The sequence below is a fragment of the Lynx canadensis genome, chromosome A2, assembly GCF_007474595.2.
Source record: "Lynx canadensis isolate LIC74 chromosome A2, mLynCan4.pri.v2, whole genome shotgun sequence".
Taxonomy (NCBI): domain Eukaryota; kingdom Metazoa; phylum Chordata; class Mammalia; order Carnivora; family Felidae; genus Lynx; species Lynx canadensis.
The window spans coordinates 315,982-341,364 of NC_044304.2; the positions used below are offsets into that span (position 1 = coordinate 315,982).

Sequence of the window (25,383 nt, forward strand, 5' to 3'; positions counted from 1 at the left end):
ACGCGCGCGGTGTCCCGGTGGGGTCGGGGACAGAACGAGGACACGGGAGGCCGAGGGATCGCAACAGTAAAGACGGTGTGGAGCATCTGTGGACGGACAGTGGCCTTTGACTGCAGTGGCGGGAATGCAGACGGGGCGGCCGAGCAGAAAGTCACCCCCAAAACAGGAATGCTGGGGGGACCAGATGGGACACAGGGTCTTTACACAGGTGATCAAGTTATGACAAGGTCACGAGGGTCACCCTGACCCTGCCAGTGCTGTGATCTCATACCTGACGCCTCTAAAGCCGGGACAGAAACAGCTTGTTTATGCTGCAGCCCCCCCGGGGAACGTGCAGAGCCCACGCGGGAGAGACGGGGGCGCACGTCCATGGCAGCCAAGGGTGGAAACTTCAGTGGGTGAGCGGACACACACGACATGTCCACACCCCTCGGCCACGAGCAGGAGCGAGGCGCTCACACCCGCCGCCCCGTGGACGCACCCTGAACACACGACACTGAGGGAGGGAACCAGACACGAGAGGGCACACGGCGTGTGAGTCCGCCTGCGTGAAACGTCCAGAACGGGCTCACCCACGGACGGGAAGGGGGCTCGTGGGGGCCAAGGGAGGGGCTGGGGGGTGGAGGTGATGGCTGATGGGGATGGGGATGGGGTTGCTTTTGGGGAGATGGAATGTTCTGGAATTGTAGGACCCTGTGAATGTACTAAAAACCACTGAGTGGTACAACATATGTCGGTGAATCATGGCGTATAAATTACGTCACCAAAGCCACTACCGAGAAAACCGCCCGGAATGAGGAATCACAGGTCAGCGGCCCCTGGCAGCTTGCTGCACTTTCTCCACACACACCCCCCCTCCCACCGATTCCCCGTGCTGCTGTGCGTTTTCCGGGCTCACCCTGCACATGACCTCCGGCGGCCGCCCGCCCCCAGCCAGGGGCGCGCTGCCTGCACCCCAGAGTCTTGCTGGCTAGGGTCTGCGTGCTTCCCTCCTTGTTGTGCGGCCGCCCACCCCGAACCCTGTCCAGCCCAGACCGCGCTTACCCTGTCCCTCAGACTGTCAGCCCAAGGTTGCTGTTCCCTCTGCCCCTGATGCTGTTCCTTGTAGTCACCCCTTTGGAACGACACCTAACACACTCCCAGCAGCGCTGCTCCTCAGCCCCGTCCACCCGCAGGGCCCGCTCTTCCCCTCCACGGGTCCCGACACACACACACACGCACGCACGCACACCCATCTACCAGCAGCGGGATGACCCCCCTGTACCCAGCGCAGCCACACGCGCGGAGGCCCGAGAACACGCAGCCGGCAGGTGATGCAGGCAGGTGGGCCCCTGGTCCCGCAAATGGCCACAAACAGCTGTCCCTCAGCTGCCTGCGCGGGCACTTCCCACCACGGCGGACACGGCCTCCTCACCTTGCGACTGTGGAGCCGCCAGGTGCGCAGGGAGCGTGGTGGACTCGAAACCGTTCGTTTCACGTCTTCGTGATTAACGTAAACTTAGCCACGTGGGACCAGCGGCCACGTTATCGGGGGGGGGGGCGTAGATTCAAATTTTGCTGGATCCTTGCTATAAGAGTCTGGATTTACCAATTCACCTACTCGCTAACGTTTATTTGTCTTTGTTTGTAAACCTATGTGTAAAATCTCCCCGTGGATTTGTCAAATGTATCCTGAACTGACCCTCCCGGCGCTGTCGTGGCCCCTCGCGGGCACACCCAGGCCGGCAAAACCGCGGGTCTCGGACGGCAACACCCGGCCCTCCCGTTTCAGCTCTGCTCGGAGAGAAGCGCCCTTTCGGAGGCTTCTTTAGTGCGTGTGTTTTGCATGTTGGTGCTTTTTCTGGGTGATTCAGCTTTAAACGGGCCCCCCGAGCGTTCCCGACCACCGGAAGGCTGTGACGTGCCTTTGGGAGAAGACGCGTGTGTCGAATGTGCTTTGTTCCAAGGCGCTGTCGCCCGGGACGTGGATGTTAACGAATCGATGATATGGGCCAGGTAAGGGGTGTCTGAACCGGAACGCAGGAGACCGGGTGAGGTGCGGACGCGGCGAGGTGAGCGAGGCTCGGCCGCTTCAGAGCTCCGCACGCCAGGCCTTGTGAGCACGCTGCACGCCACTAGCGCGCCAATAATGACAACCAATAGCCTTCCCAAGTCGGATGTCCACGGAGCTGTAACTTACAGACAGCGGCGTCCCCATCGCAAAGCCTTTTATGCCCTGCTCAGCCTGTGAGCCCCCCGAGGGCCCCAGCGCCCCCCCCCCCCGCTCAGCCCGGGAGCCCCCAGAGCGCCCCAGTCGCCAGGGAGTGACACCCCGGCCTGAACTTCACCCGCCTGCGATCACAGGCCCGCTCCCCAAAATGCCTGGGACAGCCTGGCGGCTCCGCGTCCCGGGGCGGTTCTGTAACACACCAGGAGGTCAAGCAGCGCCACCGCCCGCCGCGGGCCCGGCCCGTCCCAGGCCTGGCGAGCAGCCTGCGTCCCTCCGGCGTCCCGGCGCCATTTCCGAAGAGCCGCTATGGAGACTCTCGTCAACGCTTCTGGGAACGACCTCTACGCCGCTCTCCTGGGTGAGCACGCGGGAGCACCTGCCCTTCCGGGAAGGCCCACAGGCAACTTTGTAAGAAGCCGCAGGCCGTTTCCCAAAGTGGCCGCACCGCACCCCTCCGCCGGCGGCCGTTCGCGCGCTCCCCACCCTGCCCTCGCCGGCGGATGGCGCTGCCAGCTTCGTGGGAGTGAGTTCTTACAAGTGGCTTTATCTTTATTGGACGCGACTCACGCCCTTGCCGCTCAGCCCTTACGAGCTGTGCAGCCAGCACCACAGCCAGTCTGAGAATATTTATTTCATCACCAGGACACAGGCCCCCTGCCCCTCATCCCCTTGCCTCCCCCCGCCCCCTTCGCGTCCGTGGATGGGCCTGTTCTGGACGTTTCACGCCGGCGGACTCACACCCCGCGTGGCCTCTCGTGTCGGGTTCCCTCCCTGGGCGTCGTGCGTTCGGGGTCCGTCCGCGGGGCGGCGGGGGCGGGCGCCTCGCTCCTGCTGGCGGCCGAGGGACGTGCGCGTGCGCGGCGGACACACCTGGGTAACGGGTGCGTGCGCCACGGACACGGTCATCTGCGGATGTGCGCGTGCACGGTGGACACACGTTGCGTTAACCACTCCCGGCCGACGCTGGGTCCTTCCGCTTTGGGGCTGCTGTTGAGTCGTGGGGCCGAGGGCGAGTGGCGGGCGCGCGCGCGGCGACTGAGTCCGGGGCTAACTGCTCCCTGAGCCTCTGGAGGACTGGCTTCACCGTCCACCCCTCTGCAGCAAGGTGGAGCGGCCTGGGTCAGGCGGGGTGGGTCCTCCTACGGGCCGAGAGGCTCAGGCAGCTCACTCCACCTCTATTTGGGAAAAGGAAATGAAAGTATTTCCTAGCGGACGATTAAAAAGTTACAACAGGGAAGTGTGCAGGGAGGTGGCCAATGCATGGTCAGGCTGCCTGGGGTGAAGAGACAGCTCCGGCTCAGGGCAGGCCCTGGGGAGACGCAGGGTTTCTCTGGCGGCTGCATCTGGGAAGGGGGGGAGGGGTCCGGGATGAGACGACCCTTGAGAGGTGACCGCGACAATTCAGGGGAAGGACCTTGCAGGGACAGGGTTTCCCCTAGGGGCTGGAGGCTGGGCAGGGCCTGGCAGGGGAAGGGGAGGAAGAGGCCTGCGGTTCCTCCCCTAACTAAAGAGGACGGTGGGCAAGAAGCCTTGGGGCTGGGGAGCGTGACCCCACCACAGGGCAGGAGGCACGCTCTGATGCGAGTATCATCAGGCCAGAGTAAGCCGTTTCAGTCCTGCCTCCGAGCTCCCTGTGGTCCGACCTCCCTGTGGGCCAGGCCAGGCTCCAGGCCACCCAGCTGGGGCAGGGGCGGGGCTCCAGCTTGGAGGGGCAGGGGGCGGCCTGTTGGATCGGTCCTCCGGTCCCAGCTCTAACAGACGTCTAGAGAATGGGTCAGAGAAGCTGGGAGGCCTATGCGGGATGGAGACAGGGTGAATCCTGCAAGCCCACTCCCTCGACCCCTGCCCTGCCCCCCAGCCTACTGTTTTTGTAATCCAGGCATGAATAAACACACACATGAACAAATATTCCAAAACTATTAACCATTTCCGTTTGAAACACAGGGGAAAGCCCACAGGGAGGCAAGGGGGGACTGGCCTGGTCCTGTGTTTTCATTTTGACAAAAGAGTAAACAGGCACCGTATCAACAGCCCTCCCCCCCCCCCTCGCAAGCTGATCTGAAATGAGGAAGGGGGCCCCAGCAGGCCAGTCCCCTCCACCCGTCTGGCTTCTCCCTCCCTTGCTCCTGCCACTGAGAAGATCATGTTTTCAAAACTCTCAAACAGATACAAGGTGATCACACACCCACTCTCACCCTAAATCATTAATGAGGAGGCAGCTGGCAGGCAAGGCTGGGATGGGATAAAGGGCAGCAAATGTAAAAGAAAAAGGAGACCGACCTGCTCCCACGTACATACGTGCTGGGGCACCCCAGAGCCTCCCCTGAGGCCCTGGCCCAGTCACGAAACATCTAATTCATACACGCTGGGGCCTCTGGAGTCGGGAATGCACGTGTGTTGTAGGCCTCCCCGCTTGTGGATTGTCCAAGTGTGGTGATCAGTGTGGGTTCTCATCGGAGCCCCTGCCCCCATCCCCTTCACGCGTGCCCTCTCCCCTTCCAGCAATCAGCAGGACTCAGGGGCTGGCCTGAGACACTGGGGGCCTCATCTCAGCCACGGACACCTCCCTCGGTGGCCTCTTGGCCACCTTGCCAGTGTTTTCTATCTAACACTGGATTTTCTACCTAATATGAATTCTAATTTACTTCAAGGAGCTCCAATGCACTGTGGAAATGAGGGATGTTACCCTCAACCTTCCCAGAAGAAGACATTGGGGAAGCTGTTCTAATGAGGGGCCTTGGCAAAGGCCCTGGGGCAGGGGTGTGAAGGAGAGAGTAGTGTCGTTTGGGGAGGAGTCTCCAGAAGGGACGAGCCAAATACTGGAGGCCTGTGTAAATTAGGCCAGAACCAGACAGGTGGCCGGCCGTGTGGGGCCCGCTGGACTGGGCTGGGGCTTTCACCCTGAGCAAGGCAGGACCCCTGGGAGGGCTGTGATTGGAAGTGGGTTTTAACACAATTCTGACAGTGTAGACACTCCAGCAGCGTCAGCTGCCCTCTTCTCCCCCTGGGCTGTGACACTCCGGCGTCTCCCTCCCTCCCCGCTGCCGTCAAGGAGGGGCCACCCTTGGCACCCCTCCCGAGAGAAGGAAGATGAGCAGCTAGCTCTGCGGTACCCAGAGCACAGCTCAAATGGCAGCTCCGGACGAGCAAATCCACGGGAATGTGTCAGAGATTCTCCTAAATCCACCGGGACATTCCTGATGAGCGATTCTGGGGCTACAGATGGCCTTGCGTGCGGGAGGACGGAGGCCCCCGTGGAAATGCGCGGCAGCTCTCTGGCACTGGCGTCGGGTGGGCTGCGGCCCTGGAGCTGGCGCTGTCCCCCGACTCCCAGCACTGCTGCTTGCTGGCCAGACCCAACGAATGTCATTCTCATTCTCTCTCTCTCTCTCTCTCTCTCTCTCTCTCTCTCTCTCTCTCTCGTCACCCGCCACTCCGAAGGCGCCTTTCTCAGCATACACAGATAGCAGTCACACCGGTGTCCTTCACCTACTGAGCATCAACTCAGCGGCGAGTACTGCGCCAAGCCCACCATGCGCAGGGTCTCCTGAGTGCTTCCCTCTCTGGTCCCGTGCGCCCCCCACCCCGCTGACCTAAGGGTTACCCCTGTCACGCACAACCATGTACAACTCTTGCCATCATCTCTCAGAAAAATGTTTAGGATGTTCTTTGGCTGCTGAGATGGAGATGCGTCCCTGCCTGGATGCCCCATGACAGCGAGACTGTGCTGTGTGCGTCCGGGGCTCAGTTCCCCGGTGGGCAGGGGCCGCCTTGCTCCACGGACCTCAGTTTCCCCATCCCTGCAGCCGGGGCACAGGGCTGCGGTCGGGCTTGGCTGCTCTGGGGGTGAACAAAGGACGCCCGCACGCTCGGAGGTCAGCAGTGGACACGGAGTCCTAGCTAGTCTGGGACGCGTTAAGCGGCCTCTAGTTCCCCGCGTGCTAACCTAAAAATGAGGTCTCCTTTTGAATCAGGCTTTTCGGCCACGTGCCCAAAAGCAAGATGGAGCCCCGTAGGTTCTCTGCCCGACCCAAAGATGGCGACACAGCTCCCTCTACCCTCAGGCCCAGGGACGGCCGCTGCCCGTTTGCAAGATGGCGGCAGCCTGGTAGAAAGCACGCTTCCCGCGGCCGGACTCGCCACGTACCCACTCTCAAGATGGCTTCTCCCGCAAAGCCCCACGCAGGAGCGCAGCTAGCTTACTGGCTCAAGCTCCGTGACGTGATCCCGCCTTTTCTCCCCTCCCCCCGTCTCCACGGGTCGTTTCCGTCTCGAGCCCCGACGGACGGCCGCCTTCTCCAATGGTCGCCTGCCATCCCTCTTGGCTCCACCCCTCGAGCGACCTCCTAGCCATTGGGAGGCGCTGGCAGGGCCCCGCGGCGCCCGCCCCGCCCCCTCTCCGTGGCGGGAGCCAATGGGCAGAGCGCGCGGGGGACGTGTTCGGGCGTCTCCGCCATTTTGTGAGTCTATAACTCGGAGCCGTTGGGTCGGTTCCTGCTATTCCGGCGCCTCCACTCCGTCCCCTGCGGGTCTCCTCTGTGTGCAATGGACGGGTAAGTATTGCTTCTCCGCGGTTTCCGACGACCTCCCGGCGATCCTGCTTTCCCCTCGCCGCCGCCCGGGTCTCCTCGGGGCCGTGGCCCGCGCGTCGCTCCTCCTCCGCCCGAGTTCGCGGGCGCCTCCGGGGTCCCTCCCTTCCCTGAGCCTGGGGTGCGTGCGCGGGGCAGGCTGCCGGAGGCGGCGGGGGGGGGGGGGGGGGGGAAGCGCCAGGCGGGCAGTGCCCCCTGGGCTTAGAAGAGTGGTGCAGGCCGAGCCCTCGAGCCCTGCTCGTTTCCGGCCTCCGCGCGCCTCAACCCGAACGCACGCGGCAGTCGTGAGGCCCTTCCCGCTTCCCGTCCATGTCCCGCGCGCACGCGCCAGTGTTCGCGCGCCCCGTGTGAGCCTTCCAGCTCCCCGTACCCCCCCGCTGCGCGTGCCCCGTGTGGCCCTTCCCGTTCCCCGTCGAGCCCCCGCGCTTGCGTGCGCAGCTCTTCGCGCCCCTGTCGGGCTTTGCGCGTGCGCGGTCTTTCCCGCCGCGCGGACTCTGCCCTCGCCCCCCTTCAGCTCCCCCCCCCCCCCCAGCCCGCCGCGGGCCCAGGCGCGGCCCGGAGACGCCGCCCTCCTGCCCGGAAGGGCGCGGGCCCTCCTCCGCCCCCGCCGGCCGCCCGGCCCCTCCCCGGCTACCCACAAAGGATGGCCGCGCGCCCGAGCCGGGGGCCGGGGAGGGGCCCGTCCGCCCCCCTTTGTTCCCGCCTGCGGGGCGCCCCGGGCCGGCGGTTCCCCGAGCCGGAGCCGACCGCGGAGACCGGGCCTGCCCGCGGCGCCGAGAACGGTTCTCAGATGTTAGGTTTCTGGTCTTGGGGGAGAAATGCCAGGACCTGCGGAAAATGAAGTTCGCTTCAAAGTGTGACTTCCATCCCGCGTGTCCGGGGGACCGTTTGTCGTATCCCCGTGGGCGAGGGGGAGGTGCAAGTTTGAGGCTTCCCAAGAGTTCTGCTTAACTTTGTTTGATAGCGGGCTTCGAGCCCTCCTTCCTCCCCGTCTGGCCCTCGGGGCGGGGCGAGCTGGTTAAAATGCCTGGAGGGTCACGTGCCTGGTGTGCCTCGGGCCTGAAATGATAGGTTTCGGGCGGAATCTAATCCGGCCCCTTAGGAAGATTGCTGCGGCGTGGTGGGCATGATCTCGCGGTCCGTCCTCCATGTTGCCTGGGATGGACCTCCCCCTGGGACCCCCTCCCCAGCGAGCCAGCTGGGGGGGACGTGTTCCCCGGGCGGGGTCGCGGTCTGGAGTCTCGGAAACGGCGCTCCGAGGCCGCGTGCCGGTTCGGCGGGCCGCCAGGGCTCGGATCCCGCGTGAGGAAAGGCCGGCCTCCGTGAAACACTTCCTGTGGGAGCGTCCCCCCCCCCCCCCCCCCGGGGGACTAGGAGGCCGCGAGTCGCCCTGGGTTAGTGGCCGGGAAGCTGCATGCTTTTCATTCTTTCGGTTTTTCTGGGAAGTTTTTTCTTGGCTCACTAGGGTTTTTAAGAACGTGTTGCTGTCGGGGTGTGAGGTGTTTTTTGTTCTTTTTTTTTTAACGGTGAGGAGGCAAAGGCCCTGCCTCCAGGGGAATGATGGCAAGACAGCAGGCCACAGCTGCAGGCAGCAGGACTAGGCCAGTGCTTTGGGGTCCTGACACCCCAGGGTTTGGGTCCTGGGAGTTGCCTCCCGGAGGGCAGGAACCAGGGGCTCCCGGCTGGACAGGGAAGCTGGCCTTTTTGCAGGGAGGGGGTGCGCGTGGCTGCCCCAGGGCCTTCCGCGGGGTCTGGGACCACCTGCCCTCGGCCAGGTGACGGGGGCCATCGTGTGCTGAGGCGGGTGGCTCCATCCACCGGGCAGGCGGGTGGCCCGGTGGGGGGCGTTGCTGACTCAGTTCCCTTTCTGGACGGATGCTCCGTGAGTCACTTAGGACCTCGCTGGTTCACGGTTGCCGCGCACCAGCCCTTGGAGAGGGTGTCGCCGTGCTGTTCTAGGAGCTGGCGCGCAGCTGAGGCGCACGGGGCTGCGGGGACCCTCAGGTAGCCTTGCTTCCGTCCAGCCCCCGAGGCGGGAGAAAGTCCGGTCACGCGGGGCCAGGTTGATAAGTAACCTGTGTTAATGTTATCTGTTCACTGGAGCCGAGCTGCCACCTTCCCGGGAACCTTCCATGCGTGGGACGTGGAGTCCCCTGTCTTCCCCTTGGAGCCAAAGCTCTGACCTGGGGCCTGAGAGCTGCCTTTTTTCTGGGCCCCGTCCCTGCTCAGAAATGTTCCTAAGCGCTTCCAGTGTTTAGAAAGCAGACAACAGCACTTGAACCTCAGTAACAACGTCAAGGGTCCCTCCTGGGGCTTTTGAAGGGGGCAGCTTTGTCCTCGGACAGGTCCAGAAGCGGGGCCTGGGGTCCTGCTGGGAGGGAGGGGGCTGGAAGACAATGGTGGCTCCTTTTCAAGTTGAGATTAGTTGGACGACGGCTCACTTCCCTGCCTGAAGGGTTCTAGTGGGGGTGGGGGTGTGCAGTCAGCAGCGAGCCACGCTGGTGGCCAATGGGGAACTCCCGACACCCTAGTGGCACGGGCTGTGGGCTTTCCCCACCCCTGGGACAGTGGGGACACCGGCAGTGCACCTGGCTAACAGCTTTCTTCTTTCTCTCTCTGCAGCATCGTCCCAGACATAGCAGTTGGTACAAAGGTAGGTACTTCCGGCTCAGCCTGAGTTTGTGCTCGTGGCCTGGGCCCTGTCCTCTGCCCAGTGGGCTCACTAGCTCCTCAGAAGAAAAGGCACCTGCCCTGAAATTCAGAGCCCGTGAGAGTCCTGCTTTACGGCTCACGGGTTAGGAGGGATGTGTGCAGTGGGGTTGACGGGGGCGTCTCCCCAGAAAGTTCTGAGTGCCCTTGGTTTGATGTGGGAAAAGTCAAGATCTGGTTATGCTCCAAGCCCTTTGTGGAGTGGGGGGTGAGATTGGAGGGGGTATGGGGGCTCTGGGGCAGTTTGGGGCTACTTCTGATGGCGTCGTGGTTTGGGTAGTTGTTTTGAGAAATTCTGGTGTTTGTGAGCTGCGGGACACCGAGAGCGCTGTGTCCCTTCTGTGCGGAAGGTGTTAGTTCTCAACGCCGGTGGCAAGAAAGGTAGACGAAGGAACACAGAGCGGTCCCCACGGGAAGTTGGGGGGCCACGTGCTTCTCCCTCCCGGTTGCAGGCCAGGCATGTGCACGCGCAGGGACGTGGCCTCCGGGGGAACCCTGGGCCCGATGATCAGTAAGCACTGCCGGTCAGTTGGTCACCTCCTGGGCTCCGTGCTGGGAGGTGGGGGAGTCTCCTCGGGCCATGGCTCCTGGGCTCCCTGCAGGTGGCTCAAGTGACCTGAGCAGGCAGCCAGCTGGTTTCTGGTCAGTCGGCAGCCGTGCCTGGGCTGGGTTTCACTTTTCCCAAGTGGATTCTTGTCTTCACACGCTGCCTGTCCTGATCTTCCTGCAGATAAAACCTGTTTGTCAGGTGGTGAGAGGGGAGAGGGACTGTCGTCTGAGGGGGTTGTAACGATCCCAGAAAACGCCTGGGTTGCAGACTGTCCTCCCCTTACTGTGGGAGCCGCTTTCCAGCCGGAACAGCTCTAGCACGGCTGTTGTCGGAACGGTCTCCTTCTGGCCATCCTGTTCCCAGGAGACCTGTGCTTCCAGAATCCCACCTGCACAGACAGAAGCTCCTGGGGGGTGCGGGCAGGGGCTTCCTGCCAGTACAGCCCCCCTGAACCTGCACCCTCGGCCCACTGGGAGGGCAGTGTGGTTCTTCCTGGGTTTAGAAGCGGCTGTGCGGGGAGTGAGTGGTGTCCAGGTGTCAGGGATACTTGGTGTTCGGGGGAAGGAAAGGTTGTCCTGCCGTGTGCTGTCCCGCGCTGTGTCCAGTGGCAAGTACATGCTTGAGGGTTGGTTTCTCTCGAAGCTTAGTTGACTTGAGGGCTGATGCCTAGTGGCCTCCCCGAGCGTGGGGTGGGAAGAACTCTGCTGGAGGCAGTTGGGTGGTCCCTGGGCCTGGCCCAGCTGTGCCCCAGTCACAAGGCCTGTGGTGTTCTGGTGCCTGAGGTTCTGCCCTGCGAAACATCCGCGCCTGTTGAGCTGGGGGTCCGTGTGTGTCCCCGCGCTGTGTGTGTGTGGGGGGGGGGGGGCTGTGTCCTGGGAGAGGAGCAGAGTTGTAAGTAGGCAAGGGAGCACGATGCCCACAGAGGCGCGGATGCAGCCGCTCATGGGAGTCCCGGTCCCACCTATTGCTGGTCCTCGGCAGGGGCCGAGATGCCCTTGTGAGGGTTGTGTGGCCGGCAGATGGGGGCAGGTCAGGGCCCAGGCCCCTGAGTCCCGAGGCAGGAAGGGGCTGTCCTGTGGCTCTGACAGGTAGGATGTGGACAGGCCTGCCTGGGGTCCCTGCCGGCTTTTCTCTTGGCCTCCGTGACTCGGGAGGCTTGGGGTGTGATAGGCTGCAGCTGGCTGGTGGTTAACACTTCCCTTTACCGTGCCAGACCTCAGGCTGGAAGGGAGTCTGACTGTCCTCTTCCTGAGCCACGGCGGGTCCTCCCTCGGATCTGTGGACGCTGGGCTCCAGGGCTCTGGGCCGTGGGGGACCTGTGTGGGTTCCTGCCTGTCCAGGGGTTTGGGTTTAGGGACAGGCCCACATTAGCCGTCTCAGTGGCTGGGGCAGCCGGTTCCCGGTCCTTGTCCCAAAGGACAGTTTGTAAACCTCTAGCTTCCTTCGGCCGCTGTCATCAGCTGCTGGGCTGGGAGGTTCTGGAGGGTTTGGGGCACCGGGTGCTGTGCGCTCATGTTTGCAGGCAGCTCAGCAGAGGAGCGAAGATACGGTGTCCTTGAGGAGGAAGCACGTGGAGAAGGGGGAGGCCCGGGGGCCCAGGTGGGCTGCTCTTTCCCCTTCTGCCAGGGCAGCCGAGGCCCCGAGACCCTCTCTGGCTGCCAGTTTTGAATCCAGGGAATCTGAGGGGTTACTTGTGGTTCCTGGTGGCGCGGTCCTAAAGCCTGTGAGCCTCGAGCGGCGGGAGTGTGCAGCCGTGTGTGGCCGGAGCTGGGTCCTTGGGCCCGCGGGGCCCCCGACTGAGGAGTGCTGGTCCCCTGCGGTTCCTCACCTTGTGTAGGCTGGTTCTGCCCTCGGGCCTCACCTGGCAGCAGGGACGCCTCGTGGTGTCTGGACCCAGGGTCGGTCTCACGTGGTGATGGGGGGTTGACTCCAGCACATGGAGCCCAGCACGTGGCAAGAGAGAGGGGCAGGTCACAAGTCCCAGGGAGCCGGGGTCCCCGCCCCTCACTGCACAGCGCCGCCCACAGCACGGAGGGAGAGCAGGTAGTATTTCCGTCTGACAGCGACTAGAGCAAGGCTCAGGTTTCCTTAGACGCCTGGAAAATAGGGCAGGGCCCTGTGGCTGAGCAGGTGGCTGCAGTGCGACAAGGGGGCTTTGTTCCTCGAGTCTGCCAGCGGCCCCGTGGTCATCGAAGACGGTCCCACGGTCTTGACGTGGGCAGGGCTACAGCCGAGCTCTCTAGGACAGCCGGGCCGGGCTCAGCCCCGTGTGGCTATTGGCGCGAGGCCCTGTGTGCGCAGGAAGGTCCTGCAGAGCGTGGGGGTGGACGTGACGCGTGAACGCGCGCCATAGGCATTGGGCCCCCCGCCCCTGCTTTGTCGAGGAGCATTGTGTCTTGGGATTAGGATTGCGAGGACATCGCGGGGGAGAAATGGTCAGTTTGGGGTGCGGTCTTTTCTCAAGAGCAGGTCTCACAGGAGAGGTGGACACGGGTGTTGGGGAGGGTGCCTGGTCTTCTGCTCTGCTCCACACACCCCCTGTTTCTTCCAGCGGGGATCCGACGAGCTCTTCTCTGCCTGTGTCACTAACGGACCCTTTATCATGAGCAGCAACTCGGCTTCTGCAGGTAACTCTGCGCGCAGTCCCCGGTCCCCTGGCTGTGGGTGGGCAGGGGACATCGGCTGGCGGCCTCCTGGAGTCGCGGAGGAAGCTGGTTCCGGGCACAGGGTTTTTCGAGTCTGGACGGTGCTTTATGCCTTACACACCGCTTTTCCGTCAGCAAATGGGAACGACAGTAAGAAGTTCAAGGGTGACAACAGGAGTGCAGGTGTGCCCTCCAGAGTGATCCACATCCGGAAGCTTCCCAGTGACGTCACCGAGGGCGAGGTCATTTCTCTGGGGCTGCCCTTCGGGAAGGTCACCAATCTCCTGATGCTGAAAGGGAAAAATCAGGTATCTGCTGATAGCCAGGCAAGTGCCCTTCCTGGGAAGGCTCAGGAACCCGGGCCTGGCTCACGCTCCTGTCCTGCCAGGCTTTCATCGAGATGAACACAGAGGAGGCCGCCAACACCATGGTGAACTACTACACGTCCGTGACCCCTGTGCTGCGCGGCCAGCCCATCTACATCCAGTTCTCCAACCACAAGGAGCTCAAGACAGACAGCTCACCCAACCAGGCGGTGCGTTGCTGGGCCTGGGGCGCGGTGGGGTGGAGTTGGGGAGAAAGCAGGCCATAACTCCCCCCCTCCCCCCACAGCGGGCCCAGGCAGCGCTGCAGGCGGTGAACTCGGTGCAGTCGGGAAACTTGGCCCTGGCCGCCTCGGCTGCCGCGGTGGACGCGGGGATGGCCATGGCTGGCCAGAGCCCGGTGCTCCGGATCATCGTGGAGAACCTCTTCTACCCAGTGACCTTGGACGTGCTCCACCAGGTGAGGTGGCTGAGGGCGTGCGGCCGCCCCCGGTCCTGTTGCCGACCGTGGGGTTCCCTGGGCGGAGGTCGGGACCACTCTTTTCTCTTGCAGATCTTCTCCAAGTTTGGCACGGTTCTGAAAATCATCACGTTTACCAAGAACAACCAGTTTCAAGCCCTGCTGCAGTACGCCGACCCTGTGAGCGCGCAGCACGCCAAGCTGGTGAGTAGGGTCCCCGGGATGCCTCCCTGGCCGGCCCCCCGGCCCCCAGCGCCTCACGGCTTGTCTCCCTGCAGTCGCTAGATGGGCAGAACATCTACAATGCTTGCTGTACCCTCCGTATCGACTTCTCCAAGCTCACCAGCCTCAACGTCAAGTACAACAACGACAAGAGTCGTGACTACACACGCCCTGACCTGCCCTCCGGGGACAGCCAGCCTTCGCTAGACCAGACCATGGCTGCTGCCTTCGGTAAGACGCCCGGCAAGGTGCCCAGGACCACCGTGTGCCGTGGGAGGCGAGGATGTGTACGTAGCTCAGTGTCCGTGCCCCAGGCACCCCGTGACGCCGACTCTGTGCCCAGGGAGGTTGGTGCCTGTTGCTCCTTAGATGGCCAGCACGGCACCCGGCCCAGACTGCCCACTGGGTGTGGGGTCACGCACACACACAGCCCTTGCTCGCGGCGGAGGTGGTGGGTGCGATGATTAGTGTCTCATTTGTTTCTAGGTGCGCCTGGTATAATGTCAGCCTCTCCGTATGCAGGAGCTGGTTTCCCTCCCACCTTTGCAATTCCTCAAGCTGCAGGTACTCAAACACTTGACCTTGGTCCCCACCGTCGATCGTGCATGCCCACACACCTTTCCAGTAGCTGTGCTTCCACGGGCAGCTGACGTGGGCTCGGTCTCGGGGGGAGCCCGCCTCCCTGGGTGCGGGTCTCTGGGTTCCCTGAGGAGCCTGGACAGGGCAGTCTTAGGACAGGGCTGTGCAGAGAATCCGCTAACCCCAGAGTCTCTGGTCTGGTTCCCTTAAAGCACCTCCCGGGCGAGGACGAGCGCGCACGGTGGTTGGAGGGATGTGTCCCTAGTAGATGAATTTAAGTGGCCCGGTAAGCAGAGCGGCATGAACCGGGGCGGGGGCACACCTGAGCGTCCCTCCCAGGGGGCCAGCCTGCCCTCCTGTGACAGGCACGGGCCTGCTGCGTCCCGCCCGGGTGTCGTCTGCATGGTGACGGGCGCCTGCATGCGCGCACGGCCGAGGCCCGTCCGGGGCTCCGTTGTGCATCCACCGAGTGGAGCTTCTGTACTGTTGGGCGCATGTAGATGGGGCCAAACCTGGCAGGCACGGTCTGTGCCACGAGGAGAGGCGGGAGGAGCCGGCAGGCCGCACGAGTGGGCACCGGGCCGAGCACGGCCACGGCCACCTCCTGTGTTTCCTCCTGCGTGAAGACGGCAGGACCTGCACTCGCCTCCCAGCAGAACCCCCGGCCCTGCTGCTCACATCCCGACCGCCCTTCCCTTTCCAGGCCTCTCTGTTCCTAACGTGCACGGGGCCCTGGCTCCTCTGGCCATCCCATCGGCGGCAGCAGCGGCGGCTGCGGCGGGCCGGATCGCCATCCCCGGCCTGGCAGGGGCAGGAAACTCTGTCCTGCTGGTCAGCAACCTCAACCCCGAGGTACGTGCCTCTTCCCTCCAGGCTGTCGTTCCCAGCAGCACAAGCAGGGGTGTTACACTAGTGGGTCTTAGTGCAGAGGGGAGCGGGCTGAGCTCCTGTTGGCCCCAGGCGCCGGGGTCCCGCCGGTCGCGGCACCCCTCTGTGCCGGTCCGCTCGCTGCCGCCGCCTCAGCGCTCAGTGTTCTCGCGTTTTCCTTTACACCTCGGCTTACGTCTCCGATTCCGTAAGACGCAGGGTCGAGATACGCTTTGATACGTGAAAGCAGTCCTTAAAATTTCCAGCCAGACACGACGCGGTCTGGACGCCCGCCGGGCGCCTCTGTCGGGGGGACGCTGCCCTGCAGCTGAGGTCCCCAGGATGGCGAAACCCGTGCCCGTCCCAGTGGCAGAGTTTGGCTCAGAGAGAGCTCGGGTGAGCGGAGAAGGGCTCACGGTCCCTCACTCTGGAAAGATGGGACCGCCTTTAAGGAGCGTTTCAGACTGTCTCTCATCTATGTCTGCCCCTCCTGTGACTTCCTGGCCCGGGGGCGGCCGGACCCTAGCGAAGCCTCCACTAACAGACTCGCTCCGCCTCGTGCTTGTGTGAGCGTTGTTCGGAGGCCCGCCCGCCGCAGCGAGCAGGAGGCCAGGGCCCCTGGGAGCCGGGCTGCCACCTGGGGGTCCCGGCCGCGCCCTCCTGCTGCTCGCTGCGGGGAGGGGGGCGCTTTCCTGCCTGTGTTTGCGAGGCGGACCTGTGACTTGTAATGTGTGTAGATCTGGACTGATGGAGCACTCGTGTTTCTTATGTATTTACTGACCTGTGTTTTTTTGCTACTTTTTTTCTTTTCTCCCCTTCCCCTTTCCCAATTTTTTTTCTTGCCCTGATCCGGAATTTCTTTGCCAACTGACTGCACGGCACTTCTGCTTCCTGTTGTTGCTTGAAACAAAACAAAACATAAACAAATAAAAACAAAATTCCCCCTCAAACCCTGCTCTCCGGAAACCAACCTGCCCTTGAATATTAACATCCTGACAACTTCATCATCCATCAACCTGCACGCCTGTGGGGCTGCCTCCTCGTGGTGGACGATTGGCAACTCGCCCCCTGACCTCTCCCTTTCCCTGTCCCTCGCTGCCTTGCTCTGCTGTCCTCTAAAGAGAGTCACACCCCAAAGCCTCTTTATTCTTTTCGGTATGTTATCATTCACACTTTTATTACCTTGTTTTCATTTAATGGAGGTTATTTTTTACGCCCTAAGATGTACTATGAGTTTGCAGTCGGGCATTCTGCCTCGTTACGTGGCTTGCCTTCGGTTTGCGTATTTATTCTGACTCGGTAGACGCATGGTTTATTGCCCTGCATGCTTTTCGAAGAGTTAAACGTGTTGGTAGCATGCTAAAGTGCCGGTTCTTGGCCGTGGACCTTTCCTGGAGTTTACGACCTCTCTGCTGAAGGTAGTTTTCTGGTACCGTCCCTGTGACTAGACGCAGGTGCGAGAGGCAGAATAAGCAAACCTTCGGGGACAGCCAGCCCTGCGAGGGGTGTGCGGGGCGTGGGGGCTGGCGGGGGAGGTGGCGGCGGGGCCGCAGGCGGCTCAGCGCCCCTGTCCCCGCGCTCTCGAAGGCGTGTACGGCGACGTGCAGCGGGTGAAGATCTTGTTCAACAAGAAGGAGAACGCGCTGGTGCAGATGGCGGACGGGAGCCAGGCGCAGCTGGGTAAGCGGCCGGGGCCTGCGGGGCGGGCGGGCGGGCGGGCACTGCCGGGCGTGGGCGTGGGGCCCAGGGTCACGAGCGTACCCCCTCCGCAGCCATGAGCCACCTCAACGGCCACAAGCTGCACGGGAAGCCGGTGCGCATCACGCTGTCCAAGCACCAGAACGTGCAGCTGCCCCGCGAGGGCCAGGAGGACCAGGGCCTGACCAAGGACTACGGCAACTCCCCCCTGCACCGCTTCAAGAAGCCCGGCTCCAAGAACTTCCAGAACATCTTCCCGCCCTCGGCCACCCTGCACCTCTCCAACATCCCGTACGTGCAGGGTGTGGGCTGCGGCCTCCCCGGGGCCCCCCCGGGCCCTCCCCGAGAACCAGCGTCTGACCCCTCGACCCCTCTTCTCCCCGCAGGCCCTCTGTGTCTGAGGACGATCTGAAGATCCTCTTTTCCAGCAACGGCGGGATCGTCAAGGGGTTCAAGTTCTTCCAGTGAGTGCCGCCCCACCCCCACAGCTCCTTGCCCTGCCCGATGCCCCGACCCATCCCCCCAATGCCCCTGGCCCTGTCTGTCCCTCAGGAAGGACCGCAAGATGGCCCTGATCCAGATGGGCTCGGTGGAGGAGGCCATCCAGGCGCTCATTGACCTTCACAACCACGACCTGGGCGAGAACCACCACCTGCGGGTGTCCTTCTCCAAGTCCACCATCTAGGGCCGCCAGGGACCGGCCTGCTGGCGCCTGGCCACAACTTCCATCATTCCAGAGAAAAGCCACTTTAAAAAGCAGCTGAAGTGACCTTAAAAGACCAGAGATTTTATTTTTTTAAAAGAGAAATCAGTTTACCTGTTTTTAAAAAAATTAAATCTGATCGACCCTGCTCACCCTGGGGAGATGGGGTGCCGGCCTCAGGCTCCTGGTGACGAGTGGACAGTGTGCCCCCCGCCCCCTCCCCGGCCCCCCGAGCCCGTGCCTTCTGCAGCCCCTGTGGGGTGGGCGCTCCCAAACCTCGACTCGGCTTTCTCGTGCCTTAAAACCAGCTGCTCTGGCGGGGCCCTCGCGGGGGGGGGGGGGGGGGGGGGGGGGGGGGGGGGGCGTGGGGGCTGGTGGGTCGGCCTCCCACGTGGGATCGTGTGCCTGGCGTGGCAGGACGCTGCGAGCTGCAGGGACCAGCCGGCACCCCCTGATCTGTTCGTTTAATCAAGTGTGCGATTCTCCCCACCCCCGCCCCGGGACCCCAACTTTGGGGCAAGACCCCGAGGGCACCGGCCCCGTCCTTCAGCTCGGAGCTCTGTCTTCACCGTGATCTCTGTATTATGCTTTGATGCAGTTGCAGACGTCTGTGCCTAGCAATATTTCCAGTTGACCAAATATTCTAATCTTTTTTCATTTATATGCAAAAGAAATAGTTTTAAGTAACTTTTTATATAGCAAGATGATAAAAATGGTATGAGTGTAATCTCCATTTCCTCCTTGTGGTATGACCTTACATACTGTCCTTTTTTATCTTATTCCTTGTAATGAAGTCGCAGGGCAGGATCTAGTTTCCAGGGCAGACCCGCTGGGGCCCCAGCCCTTCCCGCGAGGCCCCGGGCCGGCCCTGCCCACCACCTCCAGATGCCTTACTCACACCTAACCTGTTCCCTGTCCAGGGGAAAAGCGCTCTTCAACTCGTAAACTTTCAGGGTTTCCTTTCTCCTGCAAATTTTGGACCAAAGTTTTGTTTGTTTTTTTGTCTGCCTCTAATGCTGGGGCCCCAGAAGGTGGGACGGCGGCCCCTGAGTCTTAACTGTCTCCCACACGTCGTCCTGCACTCACGGGTCCAAGGGGCTCCCCTGCGAGCAGACCCCGTGCTGGCCAGCCCCCTCCCTCGGGCCTGGACCCTCGAGTTTCCGTGTTGGGTTGGAACAAGGGTGTAAATATTTATAATTTTTGATACCTGTTGTAAAACGAGGGAGAAAACGGGTTATGTTGTTTGTAAAGGTCACAGAGATGTATATTTTGAGGACCACAGTTACAGGGTCAGTATTGGGACGGGAGCGAGGCACTCCACTGCCCGCCCCGACGGCTTGTAATGCAGAGAGAACCGAATTAAAGCGATTTTACAACTCCTACCTTTTCTGTAGGCTCTTTCTTCCTGTTCACGTTGTAGAGGGCGGCTGGCCAGTCTGTCTGCTGGACTTTGAATAAATGTCTCTGCATCCTGCACTCGATTCCCTTTTTATTCCGCCTCGGTCTTCACTGCTGTTTCCTCCTCTGTGAATTTAGCCTTCTCATTTCTGACGGGGATGGGGTTTGGGGGAGCTGATGAGGTGTGTGGGGGGGGGCAAGGGTCTCCTCCCAGGGATGAAGGCTGCACACCACTGCCCACCCCCGCCCAGCCCAGGGAAGTGTGGTGTTGCCGGACCCACCCCCCACTCCACGTGCATGCGCCTCAGTCCACGAGCGTGAGATCTGTGTCCCGTCCCGCCCCCCCCCCCCCCCCGCCCAGCCCTCATGTGCGTGGGGGCCCTGGGCCACAGTGACTCAGCCGGGACTCCAGTGGGTGTTGACATTTTATTGTCTGGTCACGAAGTGCCTTTCCCCCCACCCCCGCCCGCCCAGTGGTCCCCACCTGCGCCCCATGCAGCACCCCACCCCTCCCCCTCAGTCCTTGAACCTGCGGGCAGCCTGCATCTTGCGATAGTAGCCCTCGGCCTCCGCCTCACCCGTGGCCTCCCGCTCCCCCAGCACCAGGCCGCCAGCTTTGCGCCTCAGCGTGGACTCCCGGCTGCCCGGGCCCAGGGCCCCGTCAGCCATGCCCGGTGGGGGCAGCCCCTCGCCCGTGGCCAGGTTGACCGTGGCCACGGCCCCGAATCGCGGCTCCTCTTGGTCCACGTCGCTGATGGACGAGCCGGGGGACACGCCTGGCGGCTTGGGCCCACCGCGGAAGCCACGGGCCAGGTCCCCCAGCTCGTAGCCACCCTCGCCCTCTGCCCCCTTGGCCGTGCCCCCCGCCGTCTTCCACTCCCAGGGCCCGTTACCCGAGGACAGGTGGACCACGGGGTGGTGGGGCGCGTGCGCGTCGATGGTGACGATGCTGGCCGAGTCGCGGTCCGAGGGCGATCTGTACTGCGAGGAGTCGGAGCTGGCGCTGGAGGACGAGGCGGTCTCCGCCACCTTGGGGCCCGGCCCGCCCGGCGCCTTGGACATGGCGATCACCTGCAGCAGCCGCGGCGGGTTGGCCACGCGGGGCTGGGCCGAGGCCACGGCCACAGCGGCCCCGCTCTTCTCCGCCATCATGAGCCACTTGGCCCGCACGGCGGCGCTGCTCTTGGGAGACAGGCCGCCGGCCGCCTGTGCCCCCTCCTCGGGGATGTGCACCAGCGGCTGCGGCCCGGCCCGCGGCGGCAGGAGGACCCGAGGCCCGAGCCCCGGCCGGGCCTGCACCGTGGGGTAGAGTGAGGGCGGGGCCGGCCCCCCTTCCTCACCCTCCTCCTCCTCCTCCTCCTCTTCCTCCTCCTCCTCTTCCTCCTCCTCCTCTTCCTCCTCCGCCATGGGCTCCGCGGGCGCCCGCAGGTGCCCGGGGCTGGCCTCATCGGGCAGCCCCAGGCCACGGCCCTCCAGCGACTTCTGCTTCCACTCGCTGATGAGCTGCTTGGAGCGAGAAGCGTCGAGAGGCACGTGGATGGTCATGTGGCGGCGAGCAGGGTCGTCGAGCGAGGGCGTGCTGACGCGGGGCAGCGTGTGGCTGAAGGTGACCATGTTCTCCTTGCCCATGGGGCTGCGTGGGGCCAGCAGGTCCACGTCCACGCTGGCCCGCTTCAGGCTGCCCAGCGAGGCCTTCTCTCGGGCTACGGGCCGGGGCACGCCGTCCAGCCGCCCTGGCGGCCCCAGCTCGTCGGTGCTCACGGACTTGTTCTGCTGGTACACCGAGTCGTGTCCCCGCTGGGTCAGGGCCCGCAGCGCATCCTTGGCGGGGGCCGGCGCCATCGGCTTCTCCGCCGCCGGGGCCTGGAAGTTGCCGACCGCGTGGCAGGCCTGAGGGCGAGGCGAGGGCTGAAGACCAGGGTTCTCCCCGGGCGGCAGGCTTGCGAGGTGGTCCGAGCGGGAAGCCTGGCCTCCCCGTGCGGTCAGAGCGGGGGGAGTCCCACTCCCTTCCCGCGGGGGCAGATTCCGGTCAGGCCGCTCCCACTCTGCGCACTCGGCAGGTCTGAGCCCCTGAGATTCTGACTCTGGCGTTCCGAGGGAGGAGACTCCTCAGAGTCCCCAGGGCGGGGCCAGGTCTCCCCCTTCGGAGCCCCCCACCCCCGACCTCGCCCGGGGCCGGCCTTCCCTGCGAGACCTCCTCACCGCACCCCACCCCCACCCCCGTCCAGCCTCCCCCTTCACACCTCTTCCCCCTATCGCCACCCCGTGCCCCCCCCCCAGAACCTCCCCATGGGGGCAACCCCGCTCCCTCAGAGCTGCCCCCACCCCCGGGGCCTCCCCCGGCCCCTCACCAGGTAGGCCGCGATGCCAGCGCCGATGAGGAAGCCCGCGTACACGTCCACGGGGTGGCTGCGGTACTGCGTGATCTGGGTGAGGCCGCAGACGCCCGCTGCGATGGCAAAGCCGAACACCAGGATGGGCTTGAGCAGCTTGGTGGTGTCCGAGATGACGGAGTTGAAGTACATCTGGGGGGGTGGGGGGGGGGCGGGTCAGAGCCGAGCGGCGGGCTCCCCGCAGGCGGCAGGCTCGGGACGGGCCAGGACTCACCGACACGTAGACCGCAGCGAAGGCGGACAGCGTGGCGTGCTGCGACGGGAAGGTCTTCCTGCAAGAGGCCACAGGTGAGCCCCGCCGGCCCGGCCCGGCCCGGCCCCGCGCGCCTTGGGACCCCGCCATCTGCCGGGGGGGTGGGGGGGCAGCTCACCGCGCAGACAGGATGGCGTGTGCGTCGCGGCCGGAGCAGATGTCCTGTGTGACGTAAGGGTTGGCCTCACACGACGTGCCCAGCAGCGTGTAGTTGGGTTTGCAGACCGTCAGGAAGAAGGGCGCGTGGTAGCCCGTGGCCAGCTGGATGACGTCGGTCACCAGCGCCGTGGCACACAGGCCGAACACGTGGACGCCTGCGGGGCGGCGGGGTCAGGGCCGGGAGCTGGCGGGGGCCCCCCCGGGTCCCCCCCCGCCCCGCCCCGCCCGACCGCCGCGTGCAGACCGCGGGCCTCTACTCACCCACAAAGCGCACAGTGCGCCGCAGGAAGGAGTTGAAGTTGCAGCCGCCAGCGTTGATGCTGCCCTCGGCGCCGCCCGGGCCCCCGCCGCGGCCCCACAGCCGGGACTGCACGCAGTACAGCATGCCCTCGCCGACCATGATCTGCCCGACAGGGAGGCAGGCGCTCAGCCCGGCGCCCCGCAGGGCGGTGCCCGCAGGCCGGCCCGCGCCGGGCGCCGGGGACTCACCGAGGCCGCAGGGGCAGCGAAGGCCAAGCTGAGGAGCATGAGCAGGGGGATGAGCTCCTCGTTGGTCTCCACGTAGGGCATGGAGAGCGTCCGGTCGTAGCACTGGAATCCCACCTTGGCCGGCTTGAAGAGGTCGGTCAGCTCCAGGAAGTACAGGGACACGACGGAGGACGCCACGATGGGGAGCTGCGGGGCACGGAGGCCGGCGTCACCCCAGCCCTGCTCACCACGTGAGCTCGGTCCCGTCCGCCACCCATGCTGCCGTCCGTCCGTCCGCCGGGCCGTCCGGGCACCCATCACAGCCTGCCTCCGGCTCACTGGGGCCACGAGCAGCTACTGGGCTCAGATCTGGGCGGAGCCGACTCCCAGTGGCCTGCACCTTCCCTCCTCCGCTCCAAGGGTCTCAAACCCAAACACCCGCAGGGTCCGGGCTGGGGCAGGCGCCTGGGGGGGGCCTGGCTGCCGCAGGAGATGCCGGTCTCCATTTGATGGACGAGGAAACAGACAGGGGTGGGGCCCACAAGAGGCCTCCGCGTTAACTCCTGCCTTGGACGGCACCTCGGCCTCTGTCCAGCCCTGGCCGGGGGGTCCCCGGAGGGAAACTGCCGAAGCTGGGTCCGCGGGAGCTGGGCTCTAGTCCAGAGAGCACTTACTGAGTGCCTGCTGCATGCAGGAATGTGCCCCAAGGCAGCTGAGTGGAGGGGTTCACAGCCACCTGCCCAGGCTTGAATCCTGGCTCCACTGCTTCCCTGTGCCTCAGTTTCCCCGGCTGGTAACGGAATGACAGGGTCACCACCTTCCAGGTTCGACGTAGGACCGGGTGAGTAAGTACACGGACAGTACCAGCCTTTACTCAACGCTAGCTCGTGATTCCCTCCCCCGTGGCCGTTAGCGCAACTGGGCCGCGGCGGGCAGGGCACTCCAGGCTGCGGGCAGGGGTTTGCGTGGGGCCCGGGCACATCAAATCAACTCCTTCGGCAAGAGGGTCCTTCAAACTGTGATTCTGACGATGCCCCCGTGGCACTCCGAGCTCCCAAGCGGCGTGGCCACGGCTGTGACGCCGGCCTGGCTCCCCAGTTCGGCCCTCGGCCCCATCTCCTCCCCGCTGGGCCACGCCGGAGGTGGAACCAGCCCCAGAGGGTCTCTGTGTGCCACCCCACTTGTCCTTGCATCTGGAGACAGACCCTCACCCAGGCACGGGAACACTGACAGCGTATCAGGCCCAGAGGAAAACGATCCACGAGCACGTCCTGCCCACGGACTTAACGCGTGTGTGCGTGTGCGTAAACACGCTTAAGACTCACGATAAAGCAAAGGCGGATGAGAGCAGGCACACACACGGCTCTGCGTCCCACGGGCCGGCCAGGCTCCAAACACCGCTAACACAGTGCTGGCACAGACGGTAAGGAAGACACCGTGGCCTCGAAGGTGGCGGGGGGGGGGGGGTGGAGGGGGGAATTTGGGGCGCTTCCTGAGCCACCAAGCGTGCTCCCCAGGGATGGTATCTGCAGATAAGCTCACTCTTGGTTTGAGGTGAGACAGACCAAAGGGCTTTCCTTACGGGGACGTGTGTGACACGAGCAAAGGCCAGGCAGCCCCTGAAGGCCCAGCTCCGTGGGGACGGTGACTCGGGGCTCGAGTACTACACGGCAGTGAAAAGGGACGGAGTCAGCCGTGAGCAAAGATTTCCACTAGAAAAAAGCCAAGAGCAGAAACCTGTCTTAAAAGGGGAGGGGATACAGATCTAACAGACTTGAGTGGGTGTGGGACACTTTTTGGAAGGACCCAGGTGACAGCAGGGGGTTGAGGAGGACGCAGGGAGGGAGCTGCTTTGCAAGGACGTTGACACCCTGAGAAGGTATAAGCTACCGTAACGGGGATTTAAATACAAATTTGACAAACAGCTTTTCTGCCTGTGCGCAGGGACCCACTGGCCGGGGGGTGAGCCACTGGCTTTGTGACTTGCGTGGAGGGCTGTCTGCTCGGGACTGGGGACCCCACTCCTCCACCCACGCCCTGCCTGGACCGCTCAACAGACTGGGGTTTCCCTGGCAGGTCAAGTGGGGAAGACTATGGCTACAGGAACGTCCTAGTAGGTGCTGAAGGATCTGTCCCAGGATGGGTAAATGTCACCCTGTGCCATCATCAGCACTTAGTACGTGCCGGGTGACTGCGTTTGTTACATTTTATTTTTCTGAACATTCACAGAGCCCTCACTGCGTGCCAGGCCTGTTCTGTGAGCGCGCTTATGGGAAGGGCACCGGCTCCTTAACAGAGGAGGGATTTGAACTTGCAGCCTCAGGCTGCAAAGCCCACGTGCTGCATGAAGAGCCGGCATGCCCCCGCCCCTTCATGGACGCCCCCCACCCCCGCGCCTTGCTCCAGCTCCTCCAGGTGAGCCACTGACCCCCACCTCAGTCTGGAGGTCCCACTCCCCAGCATTTGCCCCGGCTGCTGCTTTGGGTGTGCCTCTGGAACTCCTACTCATCCTGCAGAACCCGAGTCCCCCCAGCCCCCCTCACCAGGCACCCTCGCCGCGCCCACCCGTGTCCTTCAGGGTGGTGGTCCCCGATGGCGTGTGCCACAGACGCCTCTGCCCCGCCCCCATCAGTGCGGACCCCCCGCCCCCCCTCACCTCCACGAAGTAGAAGCAGGGCAGAAGCGTCATGCTGTCCTTTGGGGTTTTATTCTTCTCCTTGGTCGCGATCATGGTGCCGCGGGCTCCACAGGCCGTGGTTGGAGGGGACAAAGACGCGCTGGAGGAGGGGAGGCGCAGTCTGAGCCCTGGGGGGACCCGGTGCCCAGCGCCTGCGGGGGAGGGGCGGGCGAAGATGCGCCGAACCGCCCAGGGAAACTGAGGCTGGGGGAGTGGGGTGTCCCCGCGGCCTCCCCTCCGCGCACTGCGGCCCTGCCCAACAACCCCGCTGCCCGGCACCCCTACACCCCAGATCGGGGGTCGGGAGGGGCCCGGCAGAGGGCGGGGCCGGCCTGGTTTAGGAGTCCCCGGACGGGGGCCGTTCCCCGGCGTCCGGACGGTGGGGAGGCCCGCGGCGGGCGGCGGGGAGGGAAGGGAGGGTCCCGGCGGCCGGAAGAGGGGTGCGGCCCCGGCCTTCGGCCCGCAGGCCCCTCACCTGGCG

The 25,383-nt window shown here is 64.0% G+C and overlaps 2 protein-coding genes across 3 annotated transcripts; one reads left to right on the plus strand and one right to left on the minus strand.

The window, feature by feature from the left end:
• The first annotated feature begins 6,657 nt into the window (after positions 1-6,657).
• Positions 6,658-19,030, plus strand: PTBP1 (polypyrimidine tract binding protein 1). 2 transcript variants are annotated; one of them, XM_030297694.1, is made up of 15 exons: positions 6,659-6,762; positions 9,421-9,451; positions 12,609-12,684; positions 12,838-13,010; positions 13,091-13,237; positions 13,315-13,485; positions 13,579-13,689; positions 13,764-13,938; positions 14,194-14,271; positions 14,990-15,138; positions 16,275-16,308; positions 16,741-16,833; positions 16,926-17,142; positions 17,238-17,315; positions 17,404-19,030. In XM_030297694.1, exons 1-15 carry the CDS (start codon positions 6,755-6,757, stop codon positions 17,534-17,536), a joined length of 1,674 nt encoding a protein of 557 aa, XP_030153554.1. In that variant the 5' UTR covers positions 6,659-6,754; the 3' UTR covers positions 17,537-19,030. The 2 variants fall into 2 exon arrangements, with proteins under 2 accessions (XP_030153562.1, XP_030153554.1); XM_030297702.1 differs by lacking the exon at positions 14,194-14,271 and having other exon boundaries at positions 6,658-6,762.
• A 337-nt stretch (positions 19,031-19,367) lies between these two features.
• PLPPR3 (phospholipid phosphatase related 3) lies at positions 19,368-25,140 on the minus strand. The gene is made up of 7 exons (XM_032595360.1): positions 24,882-25,140; positions 22,247-22,432; positions 22,019-22,160; positions 21,717-21,912; positions 21,560-21,617; positions 21,304-21,477; positions 19,368-20,842 (listed from the first exon to the last, which is right to left on the minus strand). Exons 1-7 carry the CDS (start codon positions 24,954-24,956, stop codon positions 19,469-19,471), a joined length of 2,205 nt encoding a protein of 734 aa, XP_032451251.1. The 5' UTR covers positions 24,957-25,140; the 3' UTR covers positions 19,368-19,468.
• Positions 25,141-25,383: the final 243 nt, after the last annotated feature.

Excerpts from the sequence above, each read along its gene's own strand:
- PLPPR3 (XM_032595360.1), bottom strand. The coding sequence starts at position 24,956 with ATGATCGCGACCAAGGAGAAGAATAAAACCCCAAAGGACAGCATGACG. Across the intron at positions 21,478-21,559 it reads TCGCTGCGGTCTACGTGTCG|ATGTACTTCAACTCCGTCAT; the intron begins GTGAGTCCTGGC and ends CCACCCCCCCAG. Across the intron at positions 20,843-21,303 it reads CTGGCATCGCGGCCTACCTG|GCCTGCCACGCGGTCGGCAA; the intron begins GTGAGGGGCCGG and ends CCTCGCCCTCAG.
- PTBP1 (XM_030297694.1), top strand. Across the intron at positions 14,272-14,989 it reads TGCAATTCCTCAAGCTGCAG|GCCTCTCTGTTCCTAACGTG; the intron begins GTACTCAAACAC and ends TTCCCTTTCCAG. Across the intron at positions 17,143-17,237 it reads CTGCACCTCTCCAACATCCC|GCCCTCTGTGTCTGAGGACG; the intron begins GTACGTGCAGGG and ends TTCTCCCCGCAG.